This window comes from Lipophrys pholis, assembly GCF_963383615.2.
Source record: "Lipophrys pholis genome assembly, chromosome: 5".
NCBI classification, from domain to species: Eukaryota; Metazoa; Chordata; class Actinopteri; order Blenniiformes; family Blenniidae; genus Lipophrys; species Lipophrys pholis.
This window is the reverse complement of record NC_137628.1, coordinates 18,455,635-18,477,327: the sequence shown is the minus strand read 5'-3', so window position 1 is coordinate 18,477,327 and position 21,693 is coordinate 18,455,635. Positions and strand designations below refer to the sequence as shown.

General features: G+C 41.6%; 1 protein-coding gene across 1 annotated transcript; it reads right to left on the bottom strand.

The window, feature by feature from the left end:
- Positions 1 to 264: 264 nt before the first annotated feature.
- kitb (KIT proto-oncogene, receptor tyrosine kinase b) lies at positions 265 to 19,488 on the bottom strand (the record flags this gene model as incomplete). Its single annotated transcript, XM_080463340.1, has 21 exons — positions 265 to 1,632; positions 2,544 to 2,649; positions 3,438 to 3,537; positions 3,777 to 3,888; positions 4,752 to 4,874; positions 6,935 to 7,026; positions 7,142 to 7,209; positions 7,319 to 7,457; positions 8,229 to 8,339; positions 9,548 to 9,652; positions 9,738 to 9,864; positions 10,596 to 10,702; positions 11,175 to 11,362; positions 13,240 to 13,354; positions 13,735 to 13,850; positions 13,940 to 14,129; positions 14,635 to 14,803; positions 15,021 to 15,160; positions 16,705 to 16,989; positions 17,066 to 17,341; positions 19,434 to 19,488. The coding sequence occupies 21 exons, from the start codon at positions 19,486 to 19,488 to the stop codon at positions 1,489 to 1,491; spliced, it is 2,868 nt and encodes a 955-aa protein (XP_080319466.1). The 3' UTR covers positions 265 to 1,488.
- Between the last annotated feature and the right edge of the window lie 2,205 nt (positions 19,489 to 21,693).

Here is a 21,693-nt window from a genome sequence, read left to right as displayed (position 1 = left end):
TTTTGTCACTTTTCCAACTCAAATCAACATATTTCTCTGCCATTTATACAAAAATCTGCTGGAAAGTGTAAAAGTCACCAGAACCTACTTGCACGTGGACAAGGAGAAATGAGTAAGTTAACAAATGTGGTAAAGTGATAAACATCTGTGCATCACTGCGAGCATGTTATGGTGCTGATGTATATAATTCACGGTAACATCATTCAAAGAGAGCCTCTTCTGTTTCACGGAAAAGAGAAAATGACAGCAAAAGCAGACACTTTTCAGTTGTTTTCTACCATCACAGGCACTTTCTTTATTATTACAAGTCAAAACCAACCGTATCAAAACTGCAGGAACCTCAAAACCAGAGAGCAGGAGCGCTCCTCTTCCCACCCTGTCAAACATTTACAGTCACGAACGGACCCAATATTTAAAAAAAACGAAAAGAAGAAAAAAGAAAAAATCTAAAGGCACATTTCTATTGTATTTACATTGCATACATGTCCAACATGTAAATCAAGTAAAAAGCACTCTAACAGTCCTAATCCTCTGGCCATGGTGGCTTTGCTAAAGACAACAAATTTATCCATAACATACTGTACATACAGCGATAAGCCAGTTAGCCTACGATAAGTCACAGCATTTTAAAGCTTCAGCACACAGGTGGGATTCAGTGTTCATGTAACTTACGGCTCTATAGGTGTTTCTTTTTCTTTTTTGATTATTGATTATCACGTGCATGCCTCTTTATTATGGCTCATTTGTTTCTATTCAAAGCCACTTTAAGCTTCTTGAAGGTGACATATGACAGAAGCTATTCATTTTTCATGGCCTTACAAAAGCACATTTTTTTTACGTTTGTTTGTGCGAAAATGGCCACTAATTCGGTTATGAACACAAAACCACATTTCTGACAATTAGGGAAATATTTCCACTGAGAGGTCGACGAGAACAATAATACGAGACTGCATGTTCTCACCCGAGTGTCAACATGTGTGTTTATACCTCCAAAAATGTCAATAACGTTCTTAAACAGTAGCAAAGAAATCCAAAACAGACATATAATACAGTATTGTCATCGCCGCACTCCTCAATCTCTCCTCAGTCATTTATGTACAAGTACTTGTAGCCTTTTGTTTTCCACAAGGCATCTTATAGACGTCACCTAAGGCCGATCGTGAGCCAGAACTCCTCCCACTGCTGATGGGCGACGCTGCGCGTGAGGAGTCAGCTTTATATATAGACGTGCACCTGAAATACCTACCACAGACATCAATACACCGATGAGAGGAGCAGATGCAGACTGAGAGCCCCGTGCAGGCTCGTGTTATGTGCGTGTTTGTGTGAGAGATGGAGCAAGGCCGGCCTTCAGGAGTTAGTCCGAGTGTTGTTAGTAGTGGAGTGTCGGGGGGATGGGGGGGGGGGGGGGTCTAGTGTTGGTGTGGCAGCCAGCGAGAACGATCGGGGAGGTAGGGGAGGGTTGTGTCATGGCGGGGTGTGTTCATGTCAGACGTAGTCCAGGAAGACGTCGGCTGTGTGCTGCAGTAAAGGCTGATTGGGGGCTGTTGTGCTGCAGACTGAGCTGAGGCGTCTCGACGGCGCCCTCTGCTGCTCCGGGTGACCTGGGGCATTGCTCAAGGTCAGGTAGACCTGGAGAAGAACACAGGCTTATGTTGCAGGCATGTTGGTTTTTTTTTATAACCCTTTTAATTGCTAGATTTCAATTTTATAGCTGTTAAAATAATTTAATATCTAATTTAATATCTTATTCATTATTGGAGGCCACTGTAATAAATGATAAATGGGCACAAACCTCAGTTTCTATGCTTTCTTTTACTTTTTGAATATTCTAGATGTCATAAACGATCTAAAGGTTATGGATATGAAAAAATACACTGGGCAAATTGTTTCGGCGGTGACAGCCTTAGGAGTAAAAGTTACTAACAAGCATCTGTTGTCTGTGCATCTGAGAATGATATGTTCATCCATTAATCCATCTTCTATACCAATGTTTATGGCGGCAGGGCGTTGGAGACAATCCCAGCTAACTATGGGCAAAGAGAGACAGATAACCACACAACCTCACACTCACTCTGCAATTCAGGGTCTCCAGGTAACTTTAAATGCCTGTCTTTGGACTGTGGGAATATATTGGAGTACGCAGAGGAGACCAGTGCACGCACAGGGAGAACATACAAACTCCACACAGACAGGAACAGCCCAGATTTAAACCCACGACATTCTCGCAATGAGTCAAGTGGCGGTTAGCACACAGAATATCTTTTGTCTTGAAAAGTGAAATCCAACAAACGTTTATAACTATGTAAGAGAAAAATGGTGTGGCTTGCACGAGTCTTGTGACTTTAATGCTTTTGTAATGACTAATATGGTCAGAAAACACTACTCCTTTGATTTGTGGTCATTTTTTATTTTCTAGATATCATTGGTCTAGGAGTTATGGTTATGAAAAGTATAACTGGTCGGGGTTAAAAGGGTTAAAAAGCCTCTTAACAAAAACTGCTTATTAGCTTGACAAACTGCTAAAACAGAGTAGTTCTTACGTTCTTGGTGTTTTCTGACAGCAGGAGTTCCGTCCTCTCCACCAGCTTTCTGAAGGAAGGCCTTTTGAGAGGATCGTGGCTCCAGCAGGACAGCATTATGTCGTATCTACCGAGGAGAGACAATACATGAGTCTGCATATCTGGGAATGTGAGGGCATCCACTCATCACAGAGACACAAAAGTAACAAAGACAATCAAATCAAGCCGGTAAATGTCAATGTATGACTGTATAAGTTCCTTGGACATGATGTTTGTTTGATACGCCATCTACAGGTATTAGGGATTATTCAATTTAAGATGACTGTTAATTATCACAAAAAACATTAATCCACACAAGTGTTGTTCAAATGTCCTGTTTTACATGCCAGAAATGGTCAAATTCATCACATTAATTTTCTTTTTTAGACATTTATATCTGAATTATGATTCACCGAGTCATCCAGCTGTTGGAGCTCTACTGTTTTAGACTTTCTGTGTATTATATTTGCATCATGCACATTGTCGTCACACCACTAAAAGTCCTACAACACATCCAGCTGGTGAAAATCCTAATCCAAGGTTAAAAATGGAAATTAAATTCTTTATGTGACATAGGCCTATTTCGGCTAGAAATGCAATGACAACCGGTCTTTATATTAGTTAATTATAATAAAGTTAATTGACAGTTACTTTATAACCAATCAATCCTTCTAACTACGTTCCAAGCTCAACATGTTGCTGGTTTCATCCTAATGAAGGTTTTAGATTTTCTAAGACATTTGCATCCTTGTGAATTTTTTTAAATCCCTGGGTGTAAACAACCCTCATGACACCCACTTAACTGATTAAGAGAATGGTAGAAATTACTCTCTGTATGCCTTGCTGCAAATACTTGATATATGTATATAAACTTACATCTCATTGGGAGCAAATTCGGGTCTGCTCATCCTGTAGCCTTCTTGAATCCGCTTATAAAATGCAGAATCCACCTGCATCCCAGGATATGGGCTGTTACCTGAACAAAAACACACACTTCATGAAGGAACAGCATTATAAATATATATATTTGTATGTGTATATATAGAGTGCTACTAGTTTCTGCAGCTGCCTAATGTGATTTTGTATGATTCACTTCACAAAGTGATGCTGCAGCAGAGCCCCTAATAAAGGCCCCGGTCAGCGCTTATGGATGATAACGTCAGCTCGGACAATGTGAAACAGACTGAACAGCTCATCTCTAATGGGAAATGTTACCCAAAGAGAAGATTTCCCAGAGGAGGATGCCATAGGACCACACGTCACTCTCAAAGGTGTACACGCAGTCGAAAATACTCTCGGGAGACATCCACTTCACCGGCAGACGGGCCTGCAAGAACGAGAGCTTTAACCATGGCTCATGGAAATACACAGTGTATACTGTCTAAAACATGGATGTTCTGCAAATAGTGTTCTGAAAAATAAAGCTTCTCTCTCTAAGTAAAATAGAGTTGCTAATTGCAACCTTTAGAAGGACAAAGAAAATGTGCTTCTTTTTTTCTGTCTCTTTTTAGTTTAATGACACATTAAACTTCAGTTTAAAAGACGGCATGATAGCCAATAAACAATGACAACTCCGAATTTTTCTCTCTTGATATTTGTGCAAATGTGCAAAATTACTTCCTGAAAATGCTTGAATTTCATCAACTTTTTAACCCAACACTAACATCCAGGAATTTCTTCAGAGAAAGAAGAAATGTAATCTGAATTCGTATCTATCACAGTACTTCTCTAAAGTACTAAAGCTGTAACTTCCTTGGACACACAGCCTGGATGCATGTTTTGACAGACCCCCCCCCCCCCCCATAGAAAGGATTTGATGTTATTTTGCCAGTAATGAAGTTAGTTTTCATTACTGCATTATTAAATGAATTTAACACCTCTAGTCGATTGGGATTGGAAAGACATTATTTGAAACGACAAAACAAGCAAAACGAAGCTGTTAAGACAAGACTAAATGGATTTTGCTCTATTCTGTGATAGTTTAGCAGCAAGAATGTGCAATTATTTGCATCTAAGGAGAGCGAGCAGTGTTGCTCAGGCCCAGCGAGGTGAAACAGTTTGACTCTCGATTTGCAAACACAAATGTGTGTCCCCTCCCCAATTGACTGAGACTGAACGAAGAGAGCAAGGAAGAGGCGGTGGAAGAGGGAAAGCTGAAGGGGGAGACAGGGGAGAAAAGGACAGACTCACATTGCCGCGGAGCACGTAACTGGCGTCAGTGTTGATGTCTCGAGCTAAGCCAAAGTCACAGATCTTCGCCACCCTGCCGTGAGTCAGCAGAATGTTTCTGGCTGCGATATCCCTGTGGATGCACTGTGGCGCAGACACGCACGCACGCACGCACGCACGCACGCACACACACACACACACGCACACACACACACACATAGGAGCAAAACAAACATGGAAATGAGTATTGACACACTAACGGTCAGCCAAGAGGAGGCTGCTGCAAACCCCCACAAACACAAAAAGCAAACTGACATGTTTATCAAAAGAAGAAAAACCGACATCGGGTGTGACCACAAAAGCAAAAATAAATTAGATGAAGCAGTGAAGCCGGTTATTAGGTTTGTCTGTGTATTTTCATTGTTACGCAGTGGATTAGGAAGAAAGTAGATACAAACATAATTGAAAACAATATAAAATGCTTTTGAGAATAGTGTCGGGGCTGTTTTTTTTTTAAGGCCAACTGTAATATGCAAGTAGTAATTAGGTAAGCTGCTTCAAATTATTAAATAAGTAAAACATTTTAGCAGCTTTTGTTTATTATTCATTAGGCAAAAAAACCATAAATGTGTGCTGTTCTTTGCTCTGTGACTGAGGATGTTTCTCACACTGTTTAATAAAGGGGCTGTTGTCTAAGCAAAAAAAAAATAAAAATCTCAACAGTTCTCTACGTCTGCCGCCCATTTGTGTCTGTGAGAAACAAATCTGGTTTGGTTCGATTGAATAAAGTAGCTAACGTCAGTTTTATTGCCTGGACTGGGTCAGAGTACTAATCAGAGGTATTCGCCTGAGTGTTAAATTCAGCTTCCCTGCACTGTAATCTGTGCATAGCGGCCAAGGATTGTATGCCTTTCTTCAAAAAGGAGTCATGATGAAATGTTACGAGGTCATAATATGACATGATTTTTCCTAGAAGGGGTGGTGACTGTTAATAAAGAATATACATGGCCTCCCTGTCTCACATGGAAATCAGGGGGAAATATACAAACGGTCCGACAGCCAAAGAAAACAACACTTAGAAATCAGTCCACACGTAATTTGTTCAGCGATCGATAAAAGAAATGTAAGTACCAATTTATGACAGGATCAGAGGAGACGACAAAGTTTTCAGGTGTAGTTTCAAGTTTAAAGAACTTCACTAAGAAATTTTGTGTAAGATGTGAACACAATACTGAGATGTGTGCAGCATCACTTTGATGTTGTGAGACTGTGGTTTGGCCGAGGAGTCTTTCTGTGTGGAATTTGCATGTCGTTCCTCCGGGTGTGTCAATGGAGAGGAACTCCAGTTCCATAGCACCATAAACATGCAGTTCAGGCTAATTAATGACTGATTTCTATATAGAGTGTGTGTTTGTCCTGCGATGGACTGATGACTTATCCTGTGTGTATTGTGCCTTCTATTTATGTAAATCTATTTAATTGTTTAATACATATTTACTATAGCACTGAACAGAAACTATCCATACATCTCCTTTTAACTGAAGAAACAACGTGTATTGATGAATTGGCTCTCGTTTATAAAGATTTATGTTTTGCATTCGGAGAATGAAATGGAGTGTACATTTTGTAGAGAACGAGTAAAATCCAAGTATTTTGGCTTTGCTAAGAAAATTGTATTTCAGTTTTATTCTCACAATTTGGGCTTTACTCTCACAGTATTGTTCCTACTATAGCTCTGTTTGGATCTCCACCAGTTCTTCTCTAGCGGCCAAATGCTCCATTATGTTCATCAGATAGTTGCTAATTTTATCTTTTGGCTGCTTGGAGCTGAACATTTAGAGCACAGCGGGTTTATCAGACCTCTTCTCATGAGATGAGAGCAGTCAAACTACAAAACAGCCACACATCTGCTATAGGAATCCCCAAACCGTTACTGTACTAATACTCTTAATGTCGATTTGACCAGAAGTATCATATTTATTACTCTAAAAATAATCAAATTGAGCAGTTTTCAGTGTGGAGTGTGAGAGTGACCGTGAATGCATCTTCACTGGCTGTTTCTACAGTATACCATGTGCTGACTGCAGGGTTTCTTCATGAACACTGGCTTTAAGCCACAACATGATTTACATACTTGCAGCAGCTCTTTAAAATCTATTCTATAACTACTCTATAAATATTAACAGAGTGTGTAAAAGCCTTACATTCCTGGAAGTAACGTACTCCATCCCTTTGGCCACCTGGTAGGAAAAACTGAGGAGATCTTCAGAGTCCAGAGACAGCTCATCAATGTCGTCTAGATGAAGATTGCACAGTCAGCAGTGAAACACCAACCCAGGGTTCATGTAGACGTCTTAATGTTGCCGTGCATTGTATTGGAATATGGAAATGCAGAGTGGGAGAATCTGTACCTGAATGAGACGACCTTTCCTTCTCAGAGGGATGCATGGGCATATAATCTGAACCGGCCACATCTCGGCTACACGCACACACACACACACACACACGCACACACACACGCACACACACGTAAGTAATGAAAGGAGCAACTTTCAGCTGCCATCATGGGTTCAAGCGTGTGCACACACCTTGCATTCTCCGTTTGGTTCAGGACGTTGCGATAGTAACCATCTCCAACCTGGGACTTTAGGAAGGACTCTCGTTTTCTTCGCAGGAAGTTGAGGAGGTCGCCATAGCAACAGTACTCGGTGATCACCAAAATTGGGCCTGGCAGGATGCAGAGAAAAAAAAGACAAAAAAAAGAAAAAACCTCAGGCACTGGGTTTTTCAAATAATGACAGCGTCTAACAATGAGATATGACACAAAACATGACAGTACTGTATCTGCTGAGCTGTGCTGAAAGCACGACGGAAACAATTGATTTTTAACAACTATCTTCGACACAAGGAAGAAGGTGTGACAGAGATTCACTTTGCTTGGTTATCGCCGCTGTTTCAAGGCTCGTCAATACTATTGCTGCTACTCACTGAACATACCAATCAGTCTTTGAAACCTGTGAATCAGGATTTGTCATGCCTTGTCGCCACAGAACAACCATACAGTGGGAAAGTGTTAGCCCGTTAAAGACATTCTCGCATACATTTGTGTTGAATCCAATCAAAATGCTGCATTATCGTCAATACCGCTGTCTAGACAGACAAATAATATTGACCGACAGTACTGTAAAATTTTGACAAGACAAACTGCATTACGTCCAGAGTCGGATGGTACTGATTGTCCAATATCTGGCTTTTAATAAATGGCCTGCATTGATTGTGCAAAGCAGCAAGTCAGCACATGGGCATATTTGTGTCTACTGTTGCTCGTCGGTCTCGCAGATGATACTAAAAACAGTCAATCGGTAAATATTACCAACAACAGCTTAGATGACATCAGAGTGCTGATGCGAGAAGTCCAAACCTCTCAACCGAGAGTAGAAATTCAATCAAAAACATCTCATGTCTGAATTTCCTGCGGTGTGTTTTCACAGCCCTCACCTCCGATGGTGCACGCTCCCAGCAGGTTCACGGTGTTCATGTGGTTTCCCAGATAGATGAGGACCTTCAGCTCTGACATGAGCGCCTCCTTCTCCGTGGAGTGAGCGTTGGCTGGAGTCACAACACAAACACTCTCAGTGGCAAAAACTGGTCAAAATACAACCGTGTCAAACTCTTACAAGGAGCATCGTTTTGAACACATGCGAAAAGTCCCACCGAGCAGATAGTGGTAGAGACTGTCACAACAGATGATTGGTAGACTTGCCATTAAAAAAAGAAAGAAAAAAAAGAAAACAAAATCCTCCAGACTAAAACAGCTTACTAATATTTGTTGGATTGATCACCTCTTCAATTTTAGTCTGAAAAGACCTTATTGATGTCATTATTACACACGTAAAGCTGTGCCTTTTAATTGCGACATTTGTTTATGCTAGTCTATTGATGTTAAACTAACTTCCAATCCTTCAATTATCTAATGATCAGACGCTCTGTGTTTCTCAGGAGAGGCCGCTTTTGAAAATGTGACGAATCATCGCAAGGTGTTACACGTCAATAAATGTTCAAACGTCCATCTATCCTCTGTATGGCTTAAAACAAGCTGACTCTAGGTGAAGACAGAGTACGTCTGCACCGTTCCATCACATTACAAACATATAGAGACATTCATCCATTCATTCATTTTCTTCCGCTTATCCGTTTCCGGGTCGCGGGGGTGGCAGTCTGAGCACTGTCACCCAGATCACAATGCACCGATTAAGAACCTTCCTGCAGGTGGTGAGCCCACATATAGAGACAGTTGGATTCAAATACCCTGGCTAATTAATACCTGGAGGAAACCATTCTCGCTATGAGGGGGCAGTTCTGACCACTACACTACATTCAGACATATTCAGCTGATTAGTTTTCATTGCTTTAACCTTGCCCCGAGCACCTACACACTGTCACAAGATAGAGCAGTTGCCTTGTGAGGGGAAGAATGGGCTTAGAAAGAAGACAACATGAAGTTCATTTGTCTCCTCCAATTGAAGTTTTTATTAAACCTCAAGAAAAAGAGGCTCCGAGTGTTTCGAGTGACCAAAAAGTGATTAGTTTGGCCTTAAAGCACCATTATTCAATTCTAAATCTTGACTTTAATAATACATTGTAGTCATATTTGGCTAGTTAACTGCCAGGGGCAAATCAGGCTGAGAACGTTAAATCAGAGAGGACACCGTGGCAGTAATTAAACTTTCAACTGCTGAATACAACATCACACACTGTCTTTATTATTTTCCCACACAGGGATGCAGTGAAGGGGACAGACTGAACTTCAGACTTACGTTTCAGCATCTTAACAGCGACGGTCGTAACAGTGTCTGCAGAGCACAGTCCGTACGCTGTGGCCCTCACAACCTTCCCGAACGCTCCTGAGCCAAGGGTTTTACCTTGAAGTAGACAGACAGGACTGGGTTGTTAGTGAAATATCCCTGTACAAGTTGCTCATATAACTACACATGGAATCTGTCATACCAAAACGTAGCTTCTGCCTGGAGAACTCCCACTTGGAGTCATACGGCAGCTGGCTGGTGTCGATGTATGTGTAGTTGTTCCCATGAATACTCTCGATGACCTTCCACTGGATTTGAAACTTTGGTTTCTGTTGAAGATATGGAAGACGACAGGATGCAGATTTACACTTCCCTGGATTGCGACAATTTATTGGACAATTCATGTCTATGACATTTTCCCGTGTCTCGTTCAGCCCATTTTATATCACCCTGTACGCGTCAGTTGTCTGCCTATGTTGAGACTTTCCCCCCGATGATCAATCTGCAGATTCATAAACCAGTTCTCAAGGAGTCTGACTCATCTGGGTGCAGTGGAAGCGGCAGGATCGGAGGGGGATACATTAACGTAAGTGAATTAATGGCTCGAGGCGCGATCGGAGTGTCAAAACGCCCTTTAAATACAGTGTGCTCCAAATGGTTGATTGGTTCGTTCCAAATTCATTAGGACACATTCATGTTGATGGAAAAGACACGCATTAACTCTTCTCCGTACAATGTCGATGCAGAAAGAACGGCGTCTCTAACTTTACCTTGCTGTTAACAGGACAGAGGCATGAGTCATTAGTAAATGAGAATGGGCTCGTTGCCAGAAACAAGTGCAGCCATTCACTTTTCCATGATGCAAATTGAACATCAATGCCGCTCCATGAACCCGATCCAATATTTATGTCTTGAGCTTTAAAGGTAATCCATGGGTTTCAAAGAAATTGACGGCCAAAGAATTCTACAACCTAGGTTCGATTTATGGCCGTACGGTCACTCAGGTTAAAATAACAGTAATTGAATAGCGTGTGTGTTATTTTTTTCTTCTCTATCTTACCTGCATGTACTTATAGATCAGCACCACCAGCGTGAGACTGAGTATAGCGCCAGTAGCCACCATCCCGATGAGAAGAGGCGTGAAGAGTTTATGGGGGACGATGCGTTCTGCACACACAACAAACCCACATTGAGAAATGACTTGGAGGATTGGGAGTACGAGCAGGCTTTCTCTGGCAGTTACACAAACATTTCTGCATGCATGCATGCATGGAGAGAAACACCCACATCCCCTTCTTTCACAATTAAGACAGACATCTGCAGCAGTGGTGTTTGTTTGTGTGACAGGGATTAACAAGTCTACGCCATATAATCCCACCCTGCATAGTCAGCATGCTCTAATCTCATTCAATCTGTACCCAGTTAGCACACACCTGGCCTCAGCAGACATAGGGTCAATGGGTTTGTATGTCTGTGTGTACTAATGCAACGTGTTTATGGTATAGTGTAAGAGATAAACCCCCTCAACAGACACAAAGTATTAGCTCTGTCTGTGGGGGTATATAATCTATACTGTATGTGTGTGTGTATGTGTGTGTGTGTGTGTGTGAGTGAGTGTGTGTGTGTGTGTGTTTCGTACCACTGATAGAGAACAGTGTGTAGGCCTCTTCCCCCTCCGTAGAGGCCACACACTCCAGGGTGTGGAAGTGAGCGTGCTCCTTGCTGACATTCAGTCGACTCTCCACCTCGCTCTTACCAAAGGGAGACTCCGTCAGCATGGCCACCTCTGGGCTCTCCCACTGGGTGGCATTAGGAAGGAGGGAACACCTGTTGACAGGTTAAAGTAGCTTTTCAGAAATACTTTGGCAAACGATTCAAAAGATCAACAAAGTATTTTAAAGCATGTACTGTGCAGATCTCAGCACTCACAATTCAAAGAAATCAAAGAGAGAGGTGAGCTGACACAGAATGTGAATCCTCAGGGGAACATTTTTCTTCACATTTCTTCATTTCATTTTCTCCTCTTCCTTTTAGCCATCTTCTCCATCCATATTCATAAATATCGATATATTGTAGAGGTCATTCTTTTTTTTTTTTGTCTGTGCCTGATGCTGTTACTTGGTCTAGCCTTTATTGAGTGAGTGACTATATTTGGTAACTCTTGTGTTTCTTCCAAATAATAACTGCCAATGCATGACAATCACAGACAACATGATGAAGTGGTTGTCCTAAGCACTGGGACAGATGCTGCTGTAATCTTTTGGCCCATTCCATTTGGTGAAACAAACTGTGCTTCCTCCCAGTCTGCACTCGATTGATGCATTAAACTGAAAATATAAAAGAAAATAAAAACCCATGCTTTGGCACTAAAAAGGGGTCCCAAGAGTACCTTTTCACACATGTGGCCTTTTTTTTAGAAACTCATTTTCAGGCTCATTTGTTATTATCATTGGTACAAGGTGCTTAATAGAGTGTATCCAGTAGAAATGTTCATTTGTATATTGACGGCAACTTTAATGATTTTCAAGAGGCTTTATTTTATATAATGGCACATAAGGGTGGTCCAAAAGTCTTGAAATACCATTTAATCACACCCTCTTTAATTCCTAAGTGTTTTGATGAGTGCCCTATAAAGCATTGATGTGGTTGTCTCTCTTTAATGGTTTTAAATCCCAAATGTGTTGTTCTGTTCCAATTGGCTGTTCTTACTTTTCGTTGATATAGTAGATATTATCATACATTATTCAAACGTGTTTCCATGAGAAGATCATCTTTATCATTAGATTATACCTTTTCATTGTGCATTGTAAAATGAAAATATATCATAATCTGCTTGTGATCTTGAGGAAAATCATCACTATATATGTGTTGAATTTATTTCAAGTTGCTGATTCGTTTCTATCAATCCATCCAATCAAGACAAATTCCTACGCGTCCAGCCTTCAATGCCCCCGCATTGTTTTTTTCTTTATATTGACCAACTGTCAAAACAGGCTCTGGTTTGTTTGTCTGAATACTAATGAGTGCATTAAGCAGCATAAACCTGTTAATCGACTTGTTCAGTTTGTTCCTCAGAGCATCGCCCTGCTCTCAGAAGAACTGCGAGACTAAACAGCTGAAAATGAGTCATGTTTGAGATCATCGCACGAAAAATGGTCTTGTCGTCAGATGGCCAGCGTATCAATTTCCATATTTAACAGGTTTTTTTTTTGTTAGCTTTTTTTTTTTTTTTTTTTAAACAGACATCAAAATGAAAAGTAAAAAGTGAAGAACCAGCAGGAGATAAGAAAACCAACGATGGAATACAATGGGAACAAGTACTTCTGCTTTCTTCACTGACTTTGATTGTTACAAGTAAATTTGACAAACAGGAATATTAATCAAGATACTGCGGGAAACTATAACATCAACTGATTTTAAAAGTTACATAGACAGTTATTACTCTTTATCAGCACAACTTTCTCAATTATTGTACTCATCAATAATTCATTAGACTTGACTCTGTTGTAATCCCACTGTAAAAAGAAATGACTAAACACAGACAGATGATGTTGAAACAACAAAGCTCCATTTTAAAGATGAGTCATAATCAAAAGACAATAAAAGCAACAGTTCATCATCTGTCCTGTCTTGTGTCCTGGAACCAAAATGTAATCAAACGCCACGGAGGAGGATTCGTTCCTGATCATAGTCCTGTGACGTACCTCGTGTGGGGCAGCTCACAGAAGTACCAGCTGATTTTTGGGACAGGGTAACCTGCGGCGATGCATCTCACCTGTCCGTCCACAGGTCCTTCTTGTGCAACAATAACAGGCTTACCTTGCAGAGAGACAATGGACTGACATTAGTAATAAAAAACAAGCTACAATCAGTGTGAAGCGACACAACAGAGCTTTGCGACTATATAAGAATCATTATGGTGGTCACAGGAAAATCTGCAGGCAACTTTCACAAGCCTGCCATGCATCTGTAATACGAAGAATCAAAAACATAGTTATGCTGAAGAACTCCCAGATAATCAAAGTTGAAGTTTGTCTGAGAAAGGAGGATAAACGATTCGATCGTCACACATGTTTTTCACAATTCTACAGTCAGGAAATCAAAACAATAACAGGCGTGGATATAATTATAGACATAACTAAACAAACAACTGAGTTTCTACAAGGTAGCGCAATGCAAACATGGTGAGAAGTACTCACTGTTGACATACACGCAGAAGGAATGAATAACAGAAACATCGTCATGGCTGGCTGAGAAGTTATAGATCCCACCCTCTGAGCCAAGAACCCTCACAAGCCGGAGCTCACTGTTGTATCTGACAAAACAAATACACATTTATGAAGAGGAAAAAAATCTTCTCATGCAGTGACTGTGTAGTATTAGCACTTTGTAAACTTTCCATACCTGTATTTGTGGCGATGGATGGTGATAACGTGCTCTGAGGTGTTGAGGAGACGTTTGCCGTTGTAAGACCAGGATATGGAGCTCGGAGAAGGATAGGCCTCGAACTGCACCCTGAGACTCAGACTCTCCCCTTCTTTAACCTCTGCCTGGACTGGACCCGGACCCTCGGACATGCTGATGAACCCCTTATCTGAAAAGAGCAGACATTTATTGGTTTATTACTTAATTTTTCTCCATAAACAATCAATCGATGATACTTGAAAATGTGACACCTATTTGTTAATGTTTGGAAAGTTGGGAGCTTCAGAAGAACCTTGGTGCAGGTATCGTTTGCAGTTTATAATAACCCACAGAGAATAGAAACGGTAGTTTTCCTGGGGCAGAAATGTACAACTTTGATCCTTATGAAGGCTCCAAAAACTACCTGAGACACTTTCTGAGCATGTTTCTGAGCACCTTCAGCACAGCGACACCTGTATGAACCACTCTGCTTCAAAAACAAAGCAGTTTGTCAAATTTGTTGTTCTTGGTCATTTTTTCTTGGTTAGTTTTTTTTGCATACAACTTCTTTTCTATGACAATGTAAGATGGCGTTATCACCATAATGCAAATGTAGTACATTATGCAGCCCTTGTGGTTAGCAGTCTTGCCTGTAGGACCATAGGACTTTCACGCAAACGATCTGTAACTCTTACCGTGCACGTCCAGCAGGATCTCTGCCTCACTGCGGCCTCGCTCATTGTGGACGTGGCAGCGGTAAGCGCCTGAGTCTGACTGGTTGACAGATGCGATCGTGAGCGACGTGGAGCGATGGTAACCACGGGAGCCAGCCAGTATGTGTGAGTTCTGCGACTCCTTGGGACGCTGTCAAGCAACAGCAAGCAAAGGTGAGTGAAGATTTGAGGGAAATATTCCTCCCGTCGTGTGAATGGTGTCAAAGTGTTTTCCACGGCCAGTAGAAATCTAAATATTGACTCTAAAGTTTTCTTAGAAAGACAAAAGGCAGAGCGGCGTGTTTGACATGGGTAAACTGACAATTGGACAAAGAAATGCAAATAAATCCTGGCATCAGTCGTCTCACCGCTGTCGAAGGGAAATCCCACGTGAGACTGAAGTCCGGGTTCACATTGGTGGAGCTGCAGGTTAGCTCAAAGTGCTCTCCTTTCCTCAGGATGACGGTGTCTTTTCTGGATAACAAGATCACTGGAGGCTTTTCTGGCACTGGATCAAAGATGCAAAAGCAAAATTATTACAGGGGGTCTATTGATGAGGTCATCGACTACACCAACATATCACAGCACAGAGACTCTTCTCACTGCGTGTCATTTATGAGTCTGAGATCACTTCATTGTTTTTCACAGCGTGCTCTGGATGTCTAACACATTAAATCGGTTTCCAGCAGTGACCAGTTAATTCTCATTAAAACAAAAGCCAGGCGAAATGTGAAGATTTTATCTGAAAGAAAAAAGCTGATTTTTAAATTAAAGGGAGAAAAAAAGGCTCTCAATTGTGAGAAATGCTTCACTGTGCAAACACACTGATGCATGTTTATACACACAGGACTGTGCACAGATACACAGTATGTACATATGCAGATATTGGCCTGCACATCCACTACATGATTAATCTCCAGCATTAGTGGCCTGCAGACGTCACTTCAGCTGCTGTGTTTGTGCTGCGGTAATTCTATTTAACCCAAACACAGGCTTCATGCTCCGTTACAAGGCTTTGTTCTGTATGAAACTGAAATCCCTCAGCTCCATCCTACCTCCCCCTCCCTTGTGTCTCTTTCTCTTCTCGCTCTCTCCATCAGTCCAGAGGACATTGCAGAGAGTCTAGTCTTCCACTGCAGACGAGCATGAAAATGCTGAGGTAGTGCAGACAACAGAAATGCCAACACTTTCCACTGACATCGCTTCGACAGGCTGGTATGCTATATTTTATTGACTACACATAGTTCTTAAGAGGACTGGACTTTGCATCCCTGATCAGTGAGGGCTTGTATAGACTTGTATGTCAATTCTCTAACATAAAAACTGCGCCACAGAAGACAACTGTGGTCAATCCTAAACTCGACATATTATTGATACTGTATATCACCATGAAACGTTTCGGAGCCCAAAAGAGGAATTATACTTTGTTGAACGTTTGAGTTTTTAAGCAGCAACTGTAATATTAATGTTCAATTTTCACTGCAGTAAAAACAACAATGAACTTAGATGAACACTAACAAAATAAATGCAAACCCAATAGTGTCCCATGATCATCCAAGGCAGCAACAAACGATACTGATCTGACTGAAGATTTCTGATACTTGGTGGACATTTAGTTTAGAGGGTTTGTAACTTTACCACCTTTTTGAATAAGTTGTTTCCCAATCTCGATTATTTGTGGTTTGATCCCTCATCTCCAGTTCTGTATTGGTTAAAGTGCTCTTTGGTAAAACACTGAATGACAAGTTGCATTGATGCCGTCACCACATGAGTGGGAGTGTTTGAAAGAATGTGTGACCGTGCGTGTGAATGACTGAATGACACTGATCGTATAGAAAAAAAATATAATGTTGAAGTGGTAAAGTTAGCTATATAAGTAATACAGAGATTACTCTTTCCTGTCAACGGCATCGAGCATTTACTCCTTTTGTCTTCGTCACTATTTATCTCAATGTTACATTCACCTGGAAGCATTTTTTTTCTTTTTACAAACATTTACCAAAGTTTGTGAACACAAGAAAATTACAGGTGTCTCTGTTCCATCTTACTTACCGAGGCGAACATCCACGGTGTACTGGCTGGATGTCACTTTGACTCCACCGAGCTGTCCCACACACACGTAACAGCCCTCATATTCCTTTCTGGCGCTGTTGATGATGATCCCTCTCTGAAGGCTGCTGCGATAACTCATACCAGAGGGCAAGGGGTGTCCATCACACGTTTCCAAACTCAGCAGCGTGACCTCGGGGTCAGTCACAAGACAGGGAATGATGCCGTTTTCACCCTCCCGCACCAGAATGACGTTCACCATGGTGCGCTGGAAAGGATTCTGGGGGTCTAATGAGATTAAAAACATGATGTGAATAAACTGGTGGTGTGACTGACACGCACGCACGTCTGCACGTCGGCCCACCTTTCACGTAGACGTAGATGGAGCTGCGCTCCAGCGTGCTGTTGTCGACACACACATAGCGTCCCATGTGGTACGGCTGCACCGTGGACACCTTGACATAGGCCACCCCGCCCTCCTCCACCTCTCCCTCCAGTCTGCGAGCCTTCTCCCTCTGCCACCTCAACCTGGACAGGGATCCAGACGTGGTGCTGTTGTCATAGCAACGCAGCTCCAGCTTGCCCCTCTTGGGAACCACAATGTGAGGCCCCCTGGGGGAGATAACTGGCTCGGCCCACACTGGAAGAGGAGAAACAGTAAAGCTGACATACGGCGGTTCTGTTTCTGAAGGCTGAGATGGGTTCTGTCCGGGTAAATATGCAAAACAAAAGGAACACAGCTACTGCTGCCTTCTACGACAGTGATAAGAACAGTAAAAACAGATTAAGATGAAAGGTTTTTCTGCGGCAAAATATTCTTTGGATTACAAGTTTGTGCTCAAACTACTTAAGTGACAATTCTGTTGCTAGTGCAGGGCAATCAATTTGTCTTATATGGCTGATCAGGACTCCATCCATCCATCCATCCATCCATCCATCCATCCATCCATCCATCCATCCATCCATCCATCCATCCATCCATCCATCCATCCCAGGTTGCAGGGTGCTGGAGCCAATCCCAGCTGCTAATGGGTAAAAGGCAAGGTTCACCCTCAATTCAGCAATTCATCACAGCTTCAAACGCAGAGAGACATAGCACACACACACACTCACGGACTCACTCACTTTAGAGATACTAATCCACTTTACTGTGACTATGGAAGCAAGTCTGTATACCTAGAATATACCCACTAATGCACTGGGAGAACATGCAAACTGCTCTCAAGGCCAAACTCCAAGCAGGGATTTTCTGACAGATTATCAGGTAAAGTGCTATAACCAATACACCATCACGACTCAAATTATCATTGTCGACACTCAAAATCACCAAAATAAAAACACATAAGACAAAAAAAAAAAAAAAGCATCTAAAAAACAAAAGTTGTTGGTATTTTGAGTGGAAGGTGATGGAAAAATTATAATTGTATCTATTTTCTATTTAATTGACAAACCATTTAATTGATTATTCATTTCACGTTTATAAGATGATAAACGTGAACAGAATGCAGCACATGTGTTATGTGATGGTTAAATTGGATGTTATGATTGGTGCAGAGCCTCTCAAGAGAGAGTGCTATCTAACCACCACAGCTCAATTGAACAATCAATAGATATGAGCTGACCAGCCTCTTAGTAATCATGCATTAAAGCCCCTATATCTAGTCCTTTAAGATGAGTAAACTAAAATAAAGATTTTTGCACCAGTTTAATTCCCCGGCAAGCCTCCAACTCTTTTTTTTTTGCACTGTTCTTCCCACATGATGAATCCCTCTTCAAGAACAGGGTTTTCATGTGACTGTTGTGCCTTGGGGCTCCAAGAGCAGCTCAGAGAGCAAAGAAGGGAAGCATGTGGATGCTCCCCCTCCCGAAACATCAATATCTGTGTTTGTGCAGACTTACAGTGGATATTTGGCAGTCAAGAGTGAGTGTCATTAGAATGAGTTGAAGGTTCAGCACAAAAACCTGAGGCTGTAAACAAAAGTTTTCATCACAGCACAGAGAGTTGTTGGATGTCAGGGTGGTGCAGAGTGCGTGCGTGCGTGTGTGCGTGTGTGTACGTGTTTCTCTCTTTGTTCCTTCCACTGCCTTGGTAAGACCTACTCCCTTTCATTTTGCAGGAGTAAATAATTGATCATCTTCACACAAAAACACACCACCAGCACACGCACACAGAAGTCACACCTGGGCCATGCGCGCGCGCGCGCGCACACACACACACACACACACACACCTGTTGCAGGGTGAGGCAGCACAGAGGCATCTCAAACAAACTGTGGTTATGCAAATGAGCCCGGATATGATGAGCGGACCTGAACCTGAGCACCGTTAAACTTCACTTAAAGTTATCGACAGCCACGTTTTATTCACAAACCGCGTGAAGTCAGAAGACAGGAAATGTACTCCAAAAACACGTACTTATCCATGCTCGGCTGTTTACACTAATTGAATGCTAAAATGCATTTATTATTGGCAAGCCAGAGAATATACAGCACAGAAGTGGAACAAACAAACAAAACGAAACAAATACACTTTAAAAGTCTTACAATACACAGACTTCCCCGGAAAAAACGTCATGCGTAAAAAATGCGTAAAATAAAGTTTTCCCGCTCCTATCATGAGAATACATGTTAATTAACCTCCCAACTGAAATGAAAGATTAAAAATAGGGCACAATAAAGTGAGTACACGTCCATCATCACGCACAGTAATAATTAAACAAGTGGAATTCTTACCTGCAAGTGGCAGCAAAATAAAATACGAGGCTAGAACAGCCCACTCGGACCTCATTATCAGGCAGTTATTTCGTTCTTTCTTCTTTTTTTTGGGGGGGGGGGGGGGGTTACTCTACTCCATGCGTTTCCAGTGCAAAAATAACCATCCTGTGCTAAGAGACGGCAGACCCCATCCACGGTTACACCACAGCGCAGGTCCCTCCAGCGTAATGAGCGCACAAACACAACGATCCTGCAGGATGCGACTCCCCCTGACCGATCTCACTGGAGCTTAAAGACACAGTGCAGCGCCTTTCCTCCCTCCCCTGGATCCTTGCCACTCCTTTCTGTATCCCGCATTGGCTGGACACTGGCCAGGACGATGAGTCTGTTATTACCGGGAAAAAAAAGAAGCTTGTTTCCAAGCCATCCTCGTCGTTTCTTACGCAGTCATTGCGACAGAAATATTGTAAAGAGAGTCACCAGAAACAAAACTGCTGACTAATACTTAAATATACATGAAAATGAGCCCCGTTGTGTAGCTGGATTGTGGATCTACACCAAAAAACATCACAGTGAAGAGTGAAAATAGCAGATCTCACACTTCTGGACTGGAACAAGTGTGTCCTGTGGAGGTTATGACAGCTCTCGCTCTCCTTTAAGGCAGGAGTTTCCTTGCAGAGGCTCATTCAGGCTGTGATGCACTTCAGTCTCAGGTTTCCCAGCTGTAATCAGCATTATAGAGGTCTCACTTTTCCCAGATTTAATCAACTCTGTGTCTCAGCATGAGGTAATAAACCCTCAAAATGTAGTGATGAGCAGGATGTACATTTTTCAGGAGGGGGTTTCGAGCTTTATCCAGTTTAGGGTCAGAGGTGAAGGAACCGACAGTTCACACACCGACATAAGAAGAACATGTTTATTTTGCAGGACCAATGATATATTTTCTTCAAGGTACTCTGGTTTCCTCCAATATTCCAAATAATGTGCATTTGAGGTGACTCATAATCAATCACAATTTGTCTTTGTCTCTTTGCGTTTGCCCCGTGTTGGACTGTCAACATGTCCAGGGGGTGTTCTTTGTCTTTGGCCCTGGTCAGGTCGGATCCAGCATTTCACAACTCTTAGAGAGATGGAACTGTGCAGGAGATGGCCCGTATTTGACCCCCTGTATCAAACAGATATAACAGGATTTCAATTATTTGCTGTAGTCACAGCTGTCTTTTCAAACATATACAAGTATATATACATTTTTAATATTGATGTGGTTCAAATGGAACATGATCCAGGAAAATGCAAAGTGGGAATTTCTGTTTAAGATTGTTTGAAATGACTTTACAAAGTCACACACACACACACACACACACACACACACACACACACACACACACACACACACACACACACACACACACACACACACACACACATGTCCAGTTATAACTAATGACTAATCTGGATTATGGCAGGAACAATAACTATCTAGGGAAAATTGGACAACATACAAACTCCATACCAGTTCCATTTTCCTGTACACACTAGCGTACTCTCGCACCTCATCGGAAGTACATTTAGGAGTTTGCATATTCTCCCTGTGTGTGTATTATTTTTCTTCTGCATGCTCAGTTTTTCTACATACCGTCAAAAATGTGTGAACAATTTTTCCCCCCTCTGTATTTGCCCTGTGTTTGACAGCCACTGCTACCCCATGTCATCTGAATATAGAATAGTAAAATAAGCTGATTGTTTTAACATAGACTTAAAACATATATTTTATAAAAGCCTTGTTATAATTTATAACAGAAATTACACATTTTGATCAAAAGATTGGTAAAATAATTTAAGCAAAAGCACTTATCTGACAGCCTTTAGGCAACATTTACATAGCGCTTTATTCACCAAATTTTTTTTGTGCCTTCTGTTGGTTACAGTGCCACAATTATTCATATCCCTTTAGAAATGTATATGATACAGTACAATACATCACACTTCATTGTCCCCTAAGGGAACTTGTTCTTGGATTAATGCCAGGGAAACACGCCTCCACAGCAGATTGGCCTCCATCATCTATCACTAGTTATAGTTACAAATTAATGAGAGTCTAAAGTCTCATATGTTACAGATCTAAAATGTTAGCTTTCCAATTTTGTTTTCTTGTGCATTACAAACCTGAAAGACAGGTGTTTACAAACTGGAAAACCCTGCGCACTTTAAAAAAAACTGAATTTTGCTCAATTGTACTGTCTCGTGGTGAAGCGGGCGATATCATGTTGTAAATAAA